The sequence below is a fragment of the Cervus elaphus genome, chromosome 20 (assembly GCF_910594005.1).
Source record: "Cervus elaphus chromosome 20, mCerEla1.1, whole genome shotgun sequence".
Classification (NCBI taxonomy): domain Eukaryota; kingdom Metazoa; phylum Chordata; class Mammalia; order Artiodactyla; family Cervidae; genus Cervus; species Cervus elaphus.
Genome location: NC_057834.1, coordinates 135,619,730 through 135,637,212, shown reverse-complemented (window position 1 = coordinate 135,637,212; position 17,483 = coordinate 135,619,730). Strand labels below are relative to the sequence as shown.

Below are 17,483 nucleotides of genomic sequence, written 5' to 3'. Positions count from 1 at the left end.
GCCTTGGGGACCCGGGGTCAGGCTAGAACCCTGCACTGCATTGAGGTAGGTAATTATGAGTGGTCTTTCAAAACTGCTCAGCATGGGTCCCATGAAGGAGGTGGCCTGTGAAAAGGGTCTCCTCCACAGCTCATTACAGCCACGGTATCGATTCTTCCATCATTATCAGAAGGCATCCCTGCCATGTGAAATCCTGTCCCTTGAAGTGTATTCACCAGGGACAGCTCTCCCCATTTCCAGGAGCGCTCGTGGCCGCTAACAACCTTCCACGGGCCTTTTGAAAGCCCAAAGTTTTCAGAGAAGTGAAATGTATAGCTCCTGCTCCATTCATCCTTCAAGAAAGAGCAACCTTACACACACACAGACACACACATGCGTGCACACACAAAACCCTAAAAAGCGCAAAGAAACAAACCAGGATTGTGCTCAATGCAGACCACCACATCAAAGGGTGCTTCTGAAACCCGGCCACTTCCAAGACAACTAAACTTTCTGAGTCCTTTTCTTGAGCAGCCTTGGTGATGTGGGTCAGTTTGTTTTGTCTGTTGTCTTCTCCTCTTAATGATAAAGGGGGTGAAATCGGGGACTCAAAAAGAGAGGGCTTGGATTCCAGAAAAATCCACAGCTCACTTTCCACCCTCCAGCTGCCCCAATTCAGAGCCTGGAAAGTGTGAATTCCACCTTGAATGCTCCTGCTTGTTCAGCTTTTTAACTCCTCACATCTTCCCTGAGTCCCCAGTCACCCTCATATTTGGCAAAACCCTCTTGCTTGTCAGTAACACGGCGCTGCCCGCCGCGGCCCCGATCTCCTTCTGTCGCTTCTCTCCCCCAGGTCTCCATCCCTGCCCTCTCCGGTCGCCCTCTGTGCTGGGTCGCCCTCTCCTTCCCCACACTGCCTTCCCTTGCTGTCCCCCTGCCCCTCTCTGTCAGGGCTCTTAGACCTCTACCCCTGAGACCTCCCTCCATCCCTCGTCTGTGGTCCAGTCGGATCTCCCGGTTTCTCAGTCCCTAAGTCCCGAGGATCTTTGCGTAGCTCCCCACATGCCCACCTGGCCCCTCCTCCTAACAGATGGTTTCCCTCTACTTCAGTCATAACGGACACCGCCCCTCACGAGCGCCCCCCTTTCACCTTCCCTCTCCCCACTCGATCCCCAGGCCTCTGGACCCTGGAGTATAGGCGCGAGCTCACCACGCCCCTGTGCATCGCCGCGGCCCAGGGCCACACAGCCTGCGTGCGCCACCTGCTCGGCCGCGGCGCCGACCCCGACGCCAGCCCCGGCGGCCGCGGCGCCCTGCACGAGGCCTGCCTGGGGGGCCACACGGCCTGCGCCCGGCTGCTGCTGCAGCACCGCGCCGACCCCGACCTGCTCAGCGCCGAGGGCCTGGCGCCCCTGCACCTCTGCCGCACGGCCGCCTCGCTCGGGTAAGGACCCGGGGCCCCGCCCTCCGCCCCGGCCCCGACCCCGACCCCGACCCCGACCCGGGACCGCCGACCCCTGACCCCTACCTTCGACCCCGCCCCTGGACTCCCTGCATTGCGCGGCGTCGGTTAGCGCCCCAGGCTCCGCCCCTGTAGGCCCCGCCCACGGGCCTGTGGCCCCGCCCCCAGACTCGGGCCCCGCCCACCGACCCCGTCCCAGTCCCGGACGCGCTCCAGGCCCCGCGCCGTTTGCCCCGCCCCGTATACCCCGCCCCCAGAGCCCGAAGCCCGCGGCCTGCACCACTGTCCCCGCCGTCCATCGCAGCCCCGCGGCGGCCACCAGGCCCGCTCCGCCCGCGCCCCACGCCCGGCCTAGGGCCCCAGCCCGGCCCGCGCCGGTTTAATTAGTGCTTGATTGCGAGCGCGGGGGGGGCGGCGCCACACGGAGGTAATGAGCCGGTGATCACCGGCCCGCAGACGCCCGAGCTGGAGAATGCTAAAAGGCCACTGGCGGGGTTGGAGGCTGAAAAATTAGGGTTTTTAATGATAATTTTATGCAGAATAATTGTCACAGTGTGACATAAATGGTTAGCTCCTCGGGCGGGGCTTTGGAGCCCCACAAGCCAGTCGAGCTGTGCCCGCATATTCTAGCACCACCCCTACCCCCACCCCAGGCCCAGGTGCCGGGGTTCTAGAAGTTCTGCCGGTTCCGGGTCCAGCCCCGTGACTGTCCTTGCGGAGGCCTGTCCGCTTTGGGTCCAGTAAGTCCCGGGAGAGGCGGCAGGTCCCCGTGTTATAGCACGGGCCTTCTCTTGCCGGGTTCCCAGCTTTCCTTGTGTCCATCTTGACGTTTCTTTTAGTCAAAATGTGCTAGTCCCTTTTCTCGGGTTTAAGTTTTCGTGGCCTTCTGTCTCTATGGTGAGGATTAAATAAAAGCATCATGTTAAGTGCAGGCAGGCAGGACTGCTGGGCTCTCAGGAATCAAGATGGGGGCACCACCTACCAATGTCACCCGTGTTCAGAGCAGGGACTCAGGAAGCCACGCGGACCACCAGGAGGCTTGAAGGTGACTGAAAACAATATAATATCTAAAAGCAGCATTACTGAGCTGTAATTGCATGTACTAAGGTGCACATGCTTAAAGTATGCAATTTGATAAATCTGGACACAGGAATGCAGGTGAAACCATCCCTATAACCGAGGTCGCGAACCCAACCATCACCAGCAAAATGTTCCCTTGTCCCACCGGAACCTCTCCCCCACTTCTCCAATTTCCCACTGACTGTTTTTTTGTCACTGTGGTTTAGTCCAAATTTGCAAGAATTCTGTGTAAATGGAATGTAGTCTCTTTTGTCTGACATCTTTCATGCAAAAATCTTACTTTCAGATTTTTTTTCTTGAATCACTTTTTATTTTTATTTTATATTAGAGCATAGTTTGATTAGCAATGTTGTCTTAGTCACAGGTGTTCAGTGAAGTGATTCAGTTATACAAGTCTCTTTCTGTGGTTCAGTCACTAAGTTGTGTCGGACTCTTTGGGACCCCACGAGTAGGTAGATACATATATCTATTATTTTTCAAATTCTTTTCGCATTTAGGTTATTACAGAATAATAATGTAATTAGGTTATTATTACAGAATAACTTAAATGGGTTATTTAGGTTAGAGCAGAGTTCCCTGTGCTATACACTAGGTCCTTGTTGGTTATCTGTTATAAATATAACTGTGTACATATCAATCCCCATGCTTTTGAGATTGATCATACTGTTTTGTGTATCCATAATTCACTCCTTTTCATTGGTGAATGGTATTCCTTGGTACAGAATAACGCAATGTGTCTATCCACTCACATGTTAAAAGACACTTGATCATTTCCGACTTGAGGCTATTGCAAGTAAGCCTGCTGTGAACATTCATGTACCAGCCTTTGTCTGAGTATATGCTTTCATTTCTCCTGGATAAATACCTAGGCATAGCGGTGTCACATGATATGATTAGGAAATGACCAAGCTGTGTTCCAAGTTGGAACTACCATTTTACATTCCCACCAGTTACATATGATTGTTCCTGCTGCTTCCCATACTCACTAACACTTGGTACAGTCACTCTTTAGCTGTTAGACATTCTATAGGGATTTAGAACTATTCCACTGCAGTTTTGATTTGCATCTCCCTAATAACAAGTGATGTTGGGCATCTTCTCATGCACTTATTTAGCATACATTTATTTTCTTTGGTGAAGTGCTTGTTCAAATCTTCTGCCTTTTAAAAATACCGGGTTGTTTGTTTTTTTCTTAAAATTTGAGATTTCTTTATGTATTCTGGGTAAAAGCCCCTTATCAGGTACATGGTTAATAAATATTATCTTCCAGTCTCTGGGTTATAGTTTCTTTCCTTAAAAGTGTCCTTTGGAGAACAGAAGTTCTTACTTTTGGTGGCATCTGATGCCTCAGATGGTGAAGAATCTGCCTGCAATGCAAGAGACCGAGGTTTGAGCCCTGGATTGGGAAGATCCCCTGGAGAAGGGAATGGCAACCAGTATTCCAGAATACTGAAATACAAGTATTCCAGGAATACAAGAATACAGTATTTCAGTATTCTTGCCTGGAGAATCCCAAGGACGGAGGAGCCTGGGGATTACAGTTACAGTGCATGGAATTGCAAAGAGTCAGATACAACTGAGCGCTTAACCCTTACAACAGATCCATTTTTTTATTTTAGGGGTCATGTTGGGTTATTTTCTCTAAAAAAAAAAAAAAAAAAAAAAAAAAAACTTTGCCCAACCATGGCCACAAACATTTCCTCCTATGTTTCCCTCTAAAATTTTAATAACTTTATATGTTACATTTAAGTCTATGACCCATTTTGAGTTAATGTCTGAATATGGTGTGAGGTAGGAATTAAGGCTTTCTATTTTTTCTGTGCATGTAGTTATGCAGTAGTTCCAGCACTATTTGTCAAGGAGCCTTTTCTTTCTCCACGGGTTTGCCTTTGCACTTTAGTTGAAAGTCAACTTAAGGACATATGTATGAAAACAAAACAAAACAAAAAGGGCATATGCATGGGTTTATTTCTGGCTCTCTTGTCAAGTACAGGCAAGACAGGGCAAGGCCTGACTGACTGAATAAAGACCCAAGGAGCCACTCCTAGATGCAGACACTTGTAGCACTTACTTGCACAGTGAGAAGAAACACAGCCACAGGTTCCAGTTCTGCAGGGTCCTTGCCCTCCATGCCCAAACAAAAGGAGACACATTGTGGCGATGTGACTCTCAGGATGCCCTGCTGTAGCACACCCGAATCTGGATGTCAGGTGAGCTTTATAGGCCACAGCTCTGTTCTCAGGCGGGCAGGCCAGGAGTCCCAAACCTCACCAGAACCCAGGAAGTGACAAGAAACATCTCAGGACAGCCTCCCAGGGGACACAGGGAGGCGCGTGGACAAGGGTCTTGTAGCAGCCCCTTAACAAGTTCTGGAGGATCGCAGGGTGCTCTGCCAAGACTTGGACCAGCAGTGGTTCAAACTTTTATTTCTGTGGCCAGTGTGGATACATGCAAGGCCACCAGGGCTCCGTTGCAGAGCTGTTGCTCTGTGTCTCTGTTCTGTTATACCTTGTTCTATTGGTCTTTTTTGACAGCAGTACCACCTTGTACTGAATGCTGTAGCTCTGTAAGAAATCTTGAAGTCAGGTCGCATAAATTCTCCAGCATCATTCAAAGTTGTTTTGGCTATTCTAGCCTCTTCACATTTCCACATAAATTTTAAAATCAGTTTGCCAGTTTCTACCAAAAAAAAAAAAGACCACTGTGTTTTGACTAAGGTTGATGTGACTCTATAGATCAATCTGGGGAGACTTGACATAAAAATATTGAATCTTTCAACCCATGAACACAATAAATCTCTCCATTTATTTAGCTCCTAGTTTCTTTTAGCTTCATTTGATAGTTTTTAGTGTACGACGCTTGGATATATTTTTCAAATTTATCCCTAAGTTTTTAATTTCTGGTGCTTTTGTAAGTAGTATTTTTATTTAAATTTCTGTGGTGTTAGCTACTATATAAATTGATAAGAATTTATTTTTCTGTATTAATTTGAAACCTTGCTAAGCTTAGTATTTGTTCTAGTAACCTCTCATAAATTCCAAAAGATTTCTATGTAAACAATCATGTCATCTTCAGATAAACAGTTTCACTTCTTTTCCAGTCTGGATGCCTTGTTCTTGCTTTATTGCACTAGATAGAACTTCCAGTGCTATGTTGAATAGAAGTAGTAAGGGAAGACAACTTTCCTTATTTCTGTTCTTGGTGGACTGAAAGCTTTAACTATTAAGTATGATATTAGATGTAGGTATTTTGTAGATGATCTTTTTCAGATTGAGAGAATGCCTTTCTATCCCTGGTTTGCTGACAGTTTTTTCTATGAATGGATGTTGGATTTTCTCAGATGCTTTTTCTGCATATATTGAGTTGTTCCTGGAGCTTCCCAGGTGGCACTACTGGTAAAGAACCTGCCTGCCAATGCAGGAGACGTAAGAAACACAGGTTTAATCCCAGGGTTGGAAAGATCCCCTGGAGAAGGAAATGGCAACCCACTCCAGTATTCTTGCTGGGAAATCCGATGGACAGAGGAAATCCCAAGGACATAGGAGTTCACCCTATGTGTGTATTTTTAGTCTGTTAATATAATTATTTACACTGGTTGATTTTCAGATGTTAAGCCAATCTTGCATTTTTCAGACCACAATTTATAAATTCCTGGGTTTGATTTGCTGAAAATTTTAAAACATCTGCATCTACGTTTGTTAAAGGTATTGATCTGCAGTTTTTTCTTGTAATGTTTTTGTCTAGTTTTTATACCTGATTGATGCTGGCCTCAAAAATGAGCTGAGAGGTGCTTGTGTAAAATTATTTTTATTTCTTCTTTAAGTGTTTGGTAGAAATCATCAGTGAAGCTGTCTTGGCCTGGAGTTTTCTTTTTGAGCAGGTTTGCAGCTATTAATTCAATTTAATGGCTATAGTGGTATTCAGGTTCTTTCTTGAGTGAGTGAGCTTTGATAGCTTGTATCTTTCAAGAGATTTATCTCTTTCATCTAAGTTGTTAAATTTATTGTCATAAAGTTGTTTTCTATTATCCTTTTAATAGCTGCAGAATCTGTAGAATCACCACTTTCATTCACGATAATGGACATTGTGGTTTTTATTCTTTCTTCCCTGATCAGTCTATTTTGGGTTTTACTGATTTTCTTTTTTGTTTTACTGTTTTATTTTCCATTGATTTCTGATATGATCTTCATTTCCTCTTTTCTTTGCTTATATTGAATTTCATTTGTTCCTGTCTTTCTGATTTGTAAGATGGCAGCTAATGTCCTTGATTTGATGGGTTTTATTTTCTAATATGACTTCCCGGTGGCTCAGGTGATTGTCTGTGATGCAGGAGACCTGGGTTCAATCCCTGGGTGGGGAACATGCCCTGAAGAAGGAAAGGGCAATCAGCTGCAGTATTCTTGCTGAGAAATCCCATGGGCAGAGGAGTCTGATGGGCCACAGTCCACGGTATAGGCTTTCAGTATTACACATGTACCCACTATGTACTACTCTAGCTGAATCCCACACGTTTTAATAGGTTAAAATTTCCTTCTCAATCAGTTTAAAATATTTTCTGATCTGTTTTTTTCATTTGTTTCTTTTGAGTTTTTTTCTTTGAAAGATAGGTTATATAAAAGTGACTTTGTTTCCAAATAGTTGGGTATTTTTCAGGTATCTTTCCATTATTTATTTCTAATGTAATTCCATTATGGTTAGAGAATTTACTTTGTATCGCTTTGCTCCTTTTAAATTTACTGAGTCTCTTTTGATGATCCAAAATATATTCTATCTTGGTAAAAAAATTTCTGTGCATACCAGAAAAGAATGCATGTTCTACAGTTGTTGGGTGGAGTGTTCTATAAATGTCAGTTAAGTCAAGTTGCCTATATCCTCCCATATCCTTCCTGATCTTCTGCCTACTTGTTTTACATGTTGTTGAAAGAGGGATGTTGAAATCTTTGACTGTAACCCTGGATTTGTCTATTTCTCTTTGTAGTTATATAATATTTCAAAGCTCTATTATTAGTTATCAGTACATAGATGTTTAGCATCATCATGGCCTCTTGAAGAACTGGCATCATTATTTAAAGATATTCTTTGTCTCTGGTAATATTCTTTGCTCTAAAGTCTACTTTGTCTGATATTAAAATATCTAGTCTGACATTAATACACATTTCTTTTGACTAGTGTTAGCATAGTATACTCTTTTCCATCTGCAATAGTAATCTATTGCTATGTAACAAATTACCACAAACTTAGAGACTTCCTACAGCACACATTTATTGTTTCACAGTTTCTATGAGCAGAGTTTGGGCATGGCTTCACTGAGCCCTCAACTGCAGAATCTCTCACAAGACTGCAATCAAGGTGTCAACAAGGGTTAGGGTCTCGAAGGGTCAGCTAGGGAAGGATCTGCTACTAGATTCATATAGTTATAGGCAGAATTTAGTTCTTTAGGACTATTGGACTGAGGGTCTCGGTTCCTGGCTGACTGTTGATTAAAGGCAGTGCTCAGTTTGTGTCTTTATTTTTCAAACGGATCTCTTGGAGTCAGGGTATACCCTAGTCTTTTTTAATCCAATCTGGTAGTCTTTGCCTTTTAATTGAGTGTTTAGATCATTTACATTTAATAAGATTTTAATATGTTTATGATCAAATCAAACAGCCTGTTATTTTTTCTATTCATATCATCCATTCTTTGTTCCCTTTTCTTCTTTTTCTACCTTCTTCTGAATCAACTATTTTTCATGATTCCACTTTATCTCCCTTTTTGATTTATTACATATAACTTTTTGTTCCATTATTTTAGTAGTTGCTTTAGGGTTCATAGTCTACATCTTTATTTTACCACAGTCTGCCCTCAAGTGATGTTATACTACTTCATGTATAATATAAAAAACCATATGACTATTCTTCCATTTCTCTCCTCCTCACCTTTGTGCTATTGATATCATATCTTTTACTTCTGTATATAAGTCTCAGAGTACATTGTTAATATTTTGGTCAAACAGTCAATTACCTTTTATTGAAACAATAAGAAAAAGTTTGTATGTTGATCCACATGGTTCCCATTTTCAGCTCCCTTCATTGCATCTGGGATCATCTTCTTCCTTCTCAGAGAACGTTCTATAATATTTCTTGCAGTGAGGGTCTGCTGGAGATAAATCCCGTCAGCGTGTGTGTGCTTGGGAAAGCCTTTGTTTCATGTGAGTGCTTGCGAGGCGCTCTTGTTGGGCAGGGGATTCTGGACTGACAGGTTCCTTTCTTTCAGTGTTTTAGACACCGGGCTCCGCTGGCTTCTAACTTGCCTTTTTAATGGGAAATCTTCTATCCATCATGTTCTTTTGTATATAGTGTCCTTTTTCCTGGCTTTAATATTTTCTCCTTATCACTGACTTTAAGCAACTTTGTCATGATGTATTTTGATGTTGTTTTCTTTATCTTTCTTGTCCTTGAGATTCATCAATTTCTAAATCTGTAGGCTTATACTTCTCTCAAATTTGGAAAATTGATGGCAATTATCTCTTCACATTTTTTTCTGTATGATCCTTCCTCTGCCTCAGGGAGTCCAGTTGCATGTATGTTATACCACTTGAAGTTGTCCCACAGTTCATTAATACTCTGTTCATTTTTCTCTTATGTAATTGATTTATCATTTGTTCTGAAGTCCCTGATCTGCCATTAATCCCATGTAGTATATTTTTCATCTCAGACACTATAATTTTCAACTTTAGAAGCTCAATCTTAGGCCTTTTTAAAATATCTTTCTTGTCTTTACTTAACATGTTAAGTCTTTCCTCTAGCTTCTCAAATATACAGAATATAATTAAAATAACTATTTTAATGTTCCCATCTATCAATTCTATCATCTGGGTATGAATAACATTTTATTTTTACTTTGTTCCTTTTGTAAATTTCAGATTCACCTAGGCATAATATGTGGGAGATAAGATATACACATACAAGATTCAAGAGTAGAAATGCTTATGAATACATTTTTTGATGATTTTTTAAAAGCTATAAGTAGACAGCCATTCTGCAGGGATACTAAATGAAGATTAACTTCTGCATCATTTTAACTTACAATTTCTATCCTTGAGACATTTGGTAGGTGATTTGCTGGTGTACAAAGTTGCCATCTGATGACAGAATTATAGAAACCCCATCTACTTTCAAAAAGCACAGCTCCCAGGTTTCATTATTGGATGAACCATTCCTACAAGCATTCAATAGCCAATTGTTGAACTCTATGAGGTGCTGGACTTGTGTTACACTATAGTCTATTTCCTCAAGATGCTTTCAATTTCAATGGAGAGGAAGGTAATTTACATCAGTGTGCTAGACACTGGACCAAGAGTATGCAGAATACACTATGTGTGTGGAAGTTGAGGGTGTGGGCTGGTAGATTTCAACTGGAAATTTTCTAGGAGACAAAGGGGCATCAATTTTATTAAAGGACATAAACCAACCAAATCAAAAGAAAATGGGCAAATTATTAGTCAGTTTTACATTTATTTTATTCAGTTTTGATATTTTTATACCTTACAATTTCATATGTTAGAGGTACACATATTGCTACATTTGAGGTCTAGGTTGAACTCTAGCTGTGCAAGCTTGGGCAAGGTATTTCATTTCTCTGTGTCTTGGTATTCTCATCTGTAAAACAGAGATAATATTTGAGCCTTCTACATAGGGTGACCAGGGGAATTAAACGAGCTAGTGTATGGAAAATGCCTAGAAGAGTGCCTGGCACGTAGTTAAGAATTATGCAGGTGCTGATTACAACTGCTGAGGTCTCTTGTACAATCACTGTGCTATCTCATGGGAATTGAAACAATATTTCACTAACTTTAATTAATATGGGGTTTTGTGGTTTCTTTATCTCCATATTTGTTGGTCATCTTTGATTTATTTCCAGTAATATTCCTAGTCAAGAGCATACTCCCAATTTTAACATGTGCCTACAGAAAATATAACCCATCTGATGGTATTCCATGTCTAGGAACACACCATGCCTCCCACCCCCTCCTCAAAAGTCATGTCTATATTCAGTTTTCTTCAAAATTAAGTTCTATAAATGCAGCATGGTATCCTGGATTGGATCCTGGAGCAGAACATGAACATTAGTGGGGAAAGTGGTGAAATCCAGATAAAGTCCACAGTTCCGTTAATAGTATTGGATTGATGTTAACTTCTTAATTTTGACAAAGGCACCGTGATAATATATGATGTGGACTTTACAGGAAACTGGGTAAAGAACATTTGCAAATTCTCTGTACTATCTTTTCAATTCTTCTGTAAATCTATAGTAATTTTTAAATAGGATTTTAATAACCAAGTTTGCTTCATACCTTGGACTCAAATCTTCCACCTTATAGTCTTAGAAAAAAATGTGGCTTTTTACTAAGAAATAAGAACGTATCGCCTACTCAGAACACAAGGGTATTGCAGACCCTAACAGCAGCCCTTAAGACAAGCCAAGAGGCTTACATTCAGTTGTCATAAGGAGCTGAGGCATATGCAGAGCTACTCAGCTTACACAGTGTGATAGGAACTAATTTCCTGACTTCAGTCGGTTTTTCAGAAATCATTCAAATCCAGCACATTGCTTAATAAAGACTTTTAAAATGTCTTTGTATTAAGATGGGCTTTGTAAAGACCTCTTTTCTTTTGTCTTTCTCTTCCTCTTTCTTCTTTTTCTTCTCATTTTCTCTTCTGTCTCCATGTGTCTCTCTACATGAGTCTTTCTCCCTGGTGATTTCATTTGACAGTCTTGACTTATTTAAATCCAAGTTATTGAGGAAAAGTTTAAGATAAGTGATGGACATAGCATAAGTTCAGGCAGAACTATGCAACAGCTGACTCAGAATCCCTTCAATATCAGTGATTTGATGGAAGATGCTGGCAGGTCCCACTGAACACCTCTACAATAATATAGCCAACTCCCTTGAAGGATGAAAGTTAACAGATGTCAGAGAGGGACTGAGCTTTAGACTGCGGCTTTTCAGCTCTGAAGAGTCCCCCTAAAGTTAGACTCCGAGGAGGTCTGGCTTCGGGTAGTATAAACATTATCACTTTGACAGGAAAGAGCGACTTTTTCCAGAATCTTTTTATACATAGTAGATTTTAGGTCATCCTTAATTTTTTTACCTTTCAGTAGAGAGGGGGTCGTTGACCTACATACAGAGCCATTTCATTTTCTTACTCTTGATGACAATGGTCTCCACACCTAGGGACCCAGTTCTGTTCCAACCCCTTTTAGTCAGCAATTCTCCATGGGTGCAGGACTTTAAAACCTTTGAGTCTCTGAGTTCCTGGGATTAAAAAAAAAAAAAAATCATCTGTGCTTCCTTCCAACCCGCAAGCTTCAGAATTCAGAATTCAACACACAAAAAGGAATATCAGAGCTTTAATCTAGGAACCTTTTGAAGAGATTTTCCCAAAAAGAAAAGTTCCAGTAAAGTTACTCTCTTCACGTTAGTAGCCTGCATGCCAGCCTCGCCCTATTTATTACCAGATTCCACTCCTTGACCCTTTTTAAAATTCTGAGATAATTAAAATGAGAGAAGAATTGGCAGAGTCCTGATTCTTTTTCTCATCTAGAGCTGTCTCGATTTATGCAAAAGTGAGGCGAATTCGCTTCCTTCATGAGCCTGTCAGTCAAAAATCATGCACGTTTACTTCTCCATCCCAGCTGTGTCAATTCAACTAAATAAAAGTTCATTTTAAGCCAGAATTGGACTTGTGGAAGCAGCTAATTATCTTAGGAGGAAAAGATTATTGAAGAAAACTACTGGGCAATTTTTTTTTAAACTCAAACCTGGCAGGATCAAATCTTGGCAGAGAAAAATGAAGTATGCCTTTCCCTGAGGCAAGAAAGGCACTTTCTGGGCCGGATTTGAGCAGGAACAATTATTCTGAGTCCTCACCCCAACCCCAAAGCTTCTGCCTAATAACAAGAGGTTTTGTTGCATGAGCACCAGCTCATGGGCACTGATGCACAATCCAGAAAACAGTCCACTTTCTACACCGCAGATGAGTGAGTGATTCATTATTCACATGGAGAGGAGAAAACATGATCCACTTCCACAGGACTGTGAGGCATCTTGAGGAATACCAAAGAACAAGGTGTCAGTGAGGGGCTGCCCCAACTGGATAATTGGATATTTGTACAGGAACTTCACATTCTGAGCACATGCAAGTGTCTGACTTGCTATGATCCTCCCCACAGGCTTGCAAGGCATGGTTATTCCCAGTTTACAACTTAGAAAGCTGAGGCTCACCAAGAGCCTATGTTTTATCAGTAAAATGGAAAAACATGGGCTCTTGGTAAAAGACTACCACGTAGAAACCATCAGAACCAGGTTCAAAAGCCAATGTTGGCTCTTCCCTGGCGATCTAGTGGCTAAGACTCCCCATTCACAATGCAGAGGGGCCCAGGTTTGATCCCTGGTCAGGGAACTAGACCCCACATGCCACAACTAAGGGTTCACATGCAGCAACTAAATCTCCTATGTGCTGCAACTAAGACCCAGCACAGTCAGACAAATAAATCTTTTTCTAAAAAACTGAGTTAAAAAAAGAAAGCCAATGTCATAAGAGAGATAGATGTTGAAAGATAACTTCTCCCTTGTTAACCTAATTTTTTTTCAAAAACCGCGAATTGTCAGAAAGTAGCTCTGCTCATCTCTGATCATGACCTTTCAAACATGCTCTGTCATAGGTTTATCCTCTTTCCTTGCCGCTTATAGAACCTCAGGTGGATCCCTCACCTTTCTGGTTGCTTGCCAAGTTCTGTTTGAATGCATACAACTCACTCTTAGGAATTAAAACAGGTGATCCAGGCCAAATCCAATCTTTACCCTCTGGGCAAAATCAGACACCTCAAGAAAGATATACAGATGACCAATAAACAAATGAAAGGTCCTCAACATCATTAGTCATCAAAGAAAAGCAAATTAAAGCCATGAGGAAATATTCTTTATGTCACACTCTTTAGGATGGCTAAGGCAAAAAGACAGACAACACCAAATGTTTGCAGGAATGTGGAGCAACTGGAACTCTCATACATTGTTGTTGGGAGTATATAATGATGTAACCTCCTTGGAAAACTGCTTAACCATTTCTTTTAAAGTTAAATATATACCTACCAGCAATTCTACTTCTAAAAATTTATCCAAAAGAAATAAGAACATATGCCCACATGAAAACTTACATTAAAATGTTCATAGCAGCTTTATTCATAATAGCCAAAAAGTGAAAATGCCCATCAGTATCAAAAGGAGAATGAATTTTTAAACTGTGGTATAGCTATGCAATTACATGTGACTCAGAAATAAAATAGAATGAGTTACTTGTGAATGCAACAATATGGATGAATGTCAAAGACATGTTACACTAAAGAAGCCAGATACAAAAAAGTAGAAAATTCTAGAAAAGACAAAACATGGGGGAGAAATCAGAATCATGGTTACCCATGGTGACTGACCAGCAGCAAACACAAAGGAACTTTTTGGAGAGATGAAAATATGCTACATCTTGGACATCCCCCATGGTCCAGGGGTTAAGATTCGGCCTTCCAGTGCAGGGGATGTGGGTTCAGTCCCTAGTCAGAGAACTAAGATCCCACCTGCTGTGTGGTATGGCCAAAAAAAATTTTTTTTAATATGTTATGTCTTTATGTCAATGTGCATATGTCAGAGCATATGTCAATGTGCTATGTTGATTACACACATCCTCTGCCAAAATTTGTACAGCTATACTCTTCAGACATGGGCATTTCTCTGTATGGAAATTTTACTTCACTTAAAAAATATATAAAAACACGTATATAAAACTTTTCTCTCATACAAGAGACACAGATGTAAAGAACAGACTTTTGGACTCTGTGGGAAAAGGCAAGGGTGGGATGATTTGGGAGAATAGCACTGAAACATGTATATTACCATATGTGAAACAGATCGCCAGCCCAGGTTTGATGCCTGAGACAGGGTGCTCAGGGCTGGTGCACTGGGAAGACCCTGAGGGATGGGATGGGGAGGGAGGGGGGAGGGAGGGTCAGGATGGGGAACACATGTCCACCCATGGCTGATTCATGTGAATGTATGGCAAGAAACACCACAATATTATAAACGAATCAGCCCCCAATTAAAATAAATCAGAAAAAAAAAAACCATTCTCTCATACAAATCAAAGTTCCCCCACCTCACCCCGATCTTTTTGGTGACTGTTCAGTCATTCTCTTTTCCAGAGGGAGCTGGGGTTCACATCACTACCTAAAATGAGAGTTGTTGTTGTTCAGTCACTAAGTCGTGTCTGATTCTTTGTGATCCCATGGACTGTAGCATTCCAGCCTTCCCTGTCCTTCACTATCTCCCGGAGTTTTTTCCAACTCATGTCCACTGAGTCAGTGATACCATCCAACCATGTCATCCTCTGCCGCCCCCTTCTCCTTTGGCCTTCAATCTTGCCCAGCATCAGGGTCTTTTCCAATGAGTCGGCTCACTGGAGAATACCCTTGAGAGCCCCGTGGACTGCAAGGAGATCAAACCAGTCAATCCTAAAGGAAACCAACCCTGAATATTCATTGGAAGGACTGATGCTGAAGCTGAAGCTCCAATACTTTGGCCACCTGATGCGAAAAAGAGAGTAGAGTCTTTTATTTCACTTCTCTCCTCCTTCTCCTCCCCTCACGCTGATGCCTCTGGGTTTCCCCCTTCATCCAATGCTGGGGCCAGGGCAGGAGAGGAAGGTTGCCCATTTCTTGTTGAGGAGGGGATACTAGTGAAGCTTCCAGAAAGTCAGATACTCCTTCAATGGAAAGCAGGGCAAACAGTGGAACTGAATTCTCAAAGTTTGTTCCTTCAGTCATTCCTCAGTCCACCAAAATGCAGAATTTCACTTGCAGTTTGCGGGGGGCAGGGGTGGGGGCGGACACGGGGAATTTGCCTAAAATATCATTAGCAGCCACAACCATTGAACACTTCAGAAGCAAATTAAATGGCAGCCATTGCTCCAAGGAAAACCATAAGGATAGACATGGCCGGGCAGTTTCCTTCTCCATTCTCCCTGCTACCCTTCAGGATTTGTCCGTTCATATCAGCTATTTCAATTGTGAATATCTATGCTTGATAGTCTCACAGCTGAGCATCCTGGAAGAAAGGGAGGGAGAAGAAAATACAGAGCAGAAAGGGGCGGGCGGCAGGTCCCCAGAGGAGAGGCTCAGTAGAAGGTCCAGAGAAACCAAGTGGGAGCTGCTCCTCCATCAAAGTCAGGGCAGCGGCTTCCCCATCATCCTTCAGCTGGAACCAGCCGGGGAGTCAACGCACAGAGGCAGTCTCCCTGTGATGGCTTCATTGGAAAGCATGGCTGTGTTGTCCCCCCACCATGTCCCCTGTGCACCAACCCCCCCGCCCTGCAGTCCTGCCTTGCTCAGCATCCAGCCACACTGCTGCCCCCACGGATGGACCCAGACTTGGCCCCAGCCACCCTGCCCCAGGGACGTGTCTCCAGCCCATCTGCCTCCACGTCAACTCCAAGGAGGAACAGTAGCTTAATGATGATTCGACATGACTGGTTCATGACACCCATTACTCTCAGCGAACACACTGGCCAGGAGGGGTTCAGGCAGCAAGTACAGGAGGACAGTGAAGGGCAGTCAGGAGGGTCCAAGGATTTCCAGCAAGTGAAGCTACTGCTCCGGAGACAGATGCTGAACCCACCTGACAGAGGGCTTGAAAGGAAGGTCTGTTTCCCCTCGAAAAACATGTAACTGACCTTTGTGAATTTCACCCTGGTTTTGGTGCTTCTTTGTCCTTGTTGTTGCATTGCTCTTTGGGTACCATCATCCTCTGACGACTGTTGAAGTCATTCTCTTCTCCAGCAGTAGCTGGGTTCACATCTCAATCAGGAGGTTCTGACTTGACTGTGGGGTCACCGTTCTCTCCTGGGTGTCTACCCTTGAGATCACTGCTTCAAGCCTCAAAAACCACATCCTCACTGAAAACCAGAGAGAATGGAATCTCCGATGCAGACTTGCCCAGAGGGCTGGGTGAGAAGCAGGTTCCTGTTCCCTGCCCGCTAGCATGAGGCCCACCAGCCAGGCAATGTCCTCAGCCTTCTGTGCCTTAGCATCCTGTCTGAAGGTGGTCCAGGAGCCCCATGGAGCGCTCAGAGAGGAGACCCTTCCCCCTGCCTTGACCTGGTGTACAGAGCATGGAGGATGCTCTCAACTTACTGAATGAACCAATGAATGAAAGGTTTAGAGAGAGCTTCTGGGAAACGCCTAGTGCCTTGCCTGACTCACAGAAGGTGCTCAGCAAACAGTACCTATGGGAGGAGCAGCAGGGCGGGATGACAGAGAACTAAGCCAGACGTAGCAGCCGGGGCCTCTGCTCTGCCACCACCTGGTTGGATGGCCCTATCTGAGTCACTGGTCTTCTTCTGAGCCTCAGTTTCCCCACCTACAAATTCCACCTACAGTGCAGACTTGTCACAAAGCCTAAAGATAACATTCTTCTAAAAAATAAATTAAAAGACCACGTGCGGGGAATGCACTGATGTCCCAGCTCAGAACCAGAGGCTATGAAATACTACTTTTGAGGGTTTTGTGCCACGGGAGGGGTGGGGAGGAGGGAAGCTGGAGAAGGAAAGCCTGGAGCAGGCTCTGTCTCGTGGGGTGCAGAGCAGTTTGGCAGGTGGTGTGAGCGGGTAGGAAGAGGCGAGCGCTGAGGAAGCCGGGCTGAAGCGCTCGGCACCATTTGCATCTGCCCGGTGAGCGGGGATGCGGTGCTATGGAAAGATGCTGGAGGTGGCTCGGAGCTGTGTGCCAGATGAGGGCTGGGAGTCCTACTTCTCTCCTTACAAATAAGTCAAAATGACATTAATTCAGCCGCCCTTGATGGGTTCATCTCTATTAACTCCAGCCTTTTGGCTCAAGCCACTTTTTCTGTGTACTGTCAACCTTGGGCCCCGTAACAGC

At 43.4% G+C, this 17,483-nt stretch overlaps 1 protein-coding gene across 2 annotated transcripts in view; it reads left to right on the top strand.

The window, feature by feature from the left end:
* Nucleotides 1-17,483, top strand: part of ASB18 (ankyrin repeat and SOCS box containing 18) — a 71,971-nt gene that overhangs the window by 25,211 nt on the left and 29,277 nt on the right. For both annotated transcript variants that reach the window (XM_043878148.1, XM_043878149.1), the window contains one exon: nucleotides 1,156-1,423. In XM_043878148.1, the coding sequence (XP_043734083.1) occupies nucleotides 1,156-1,423 (268 nt within the window). The remainder of the gene's footprint in view (nucleotides 1-1,155; nucleotides 1,424-17,483) is intronic.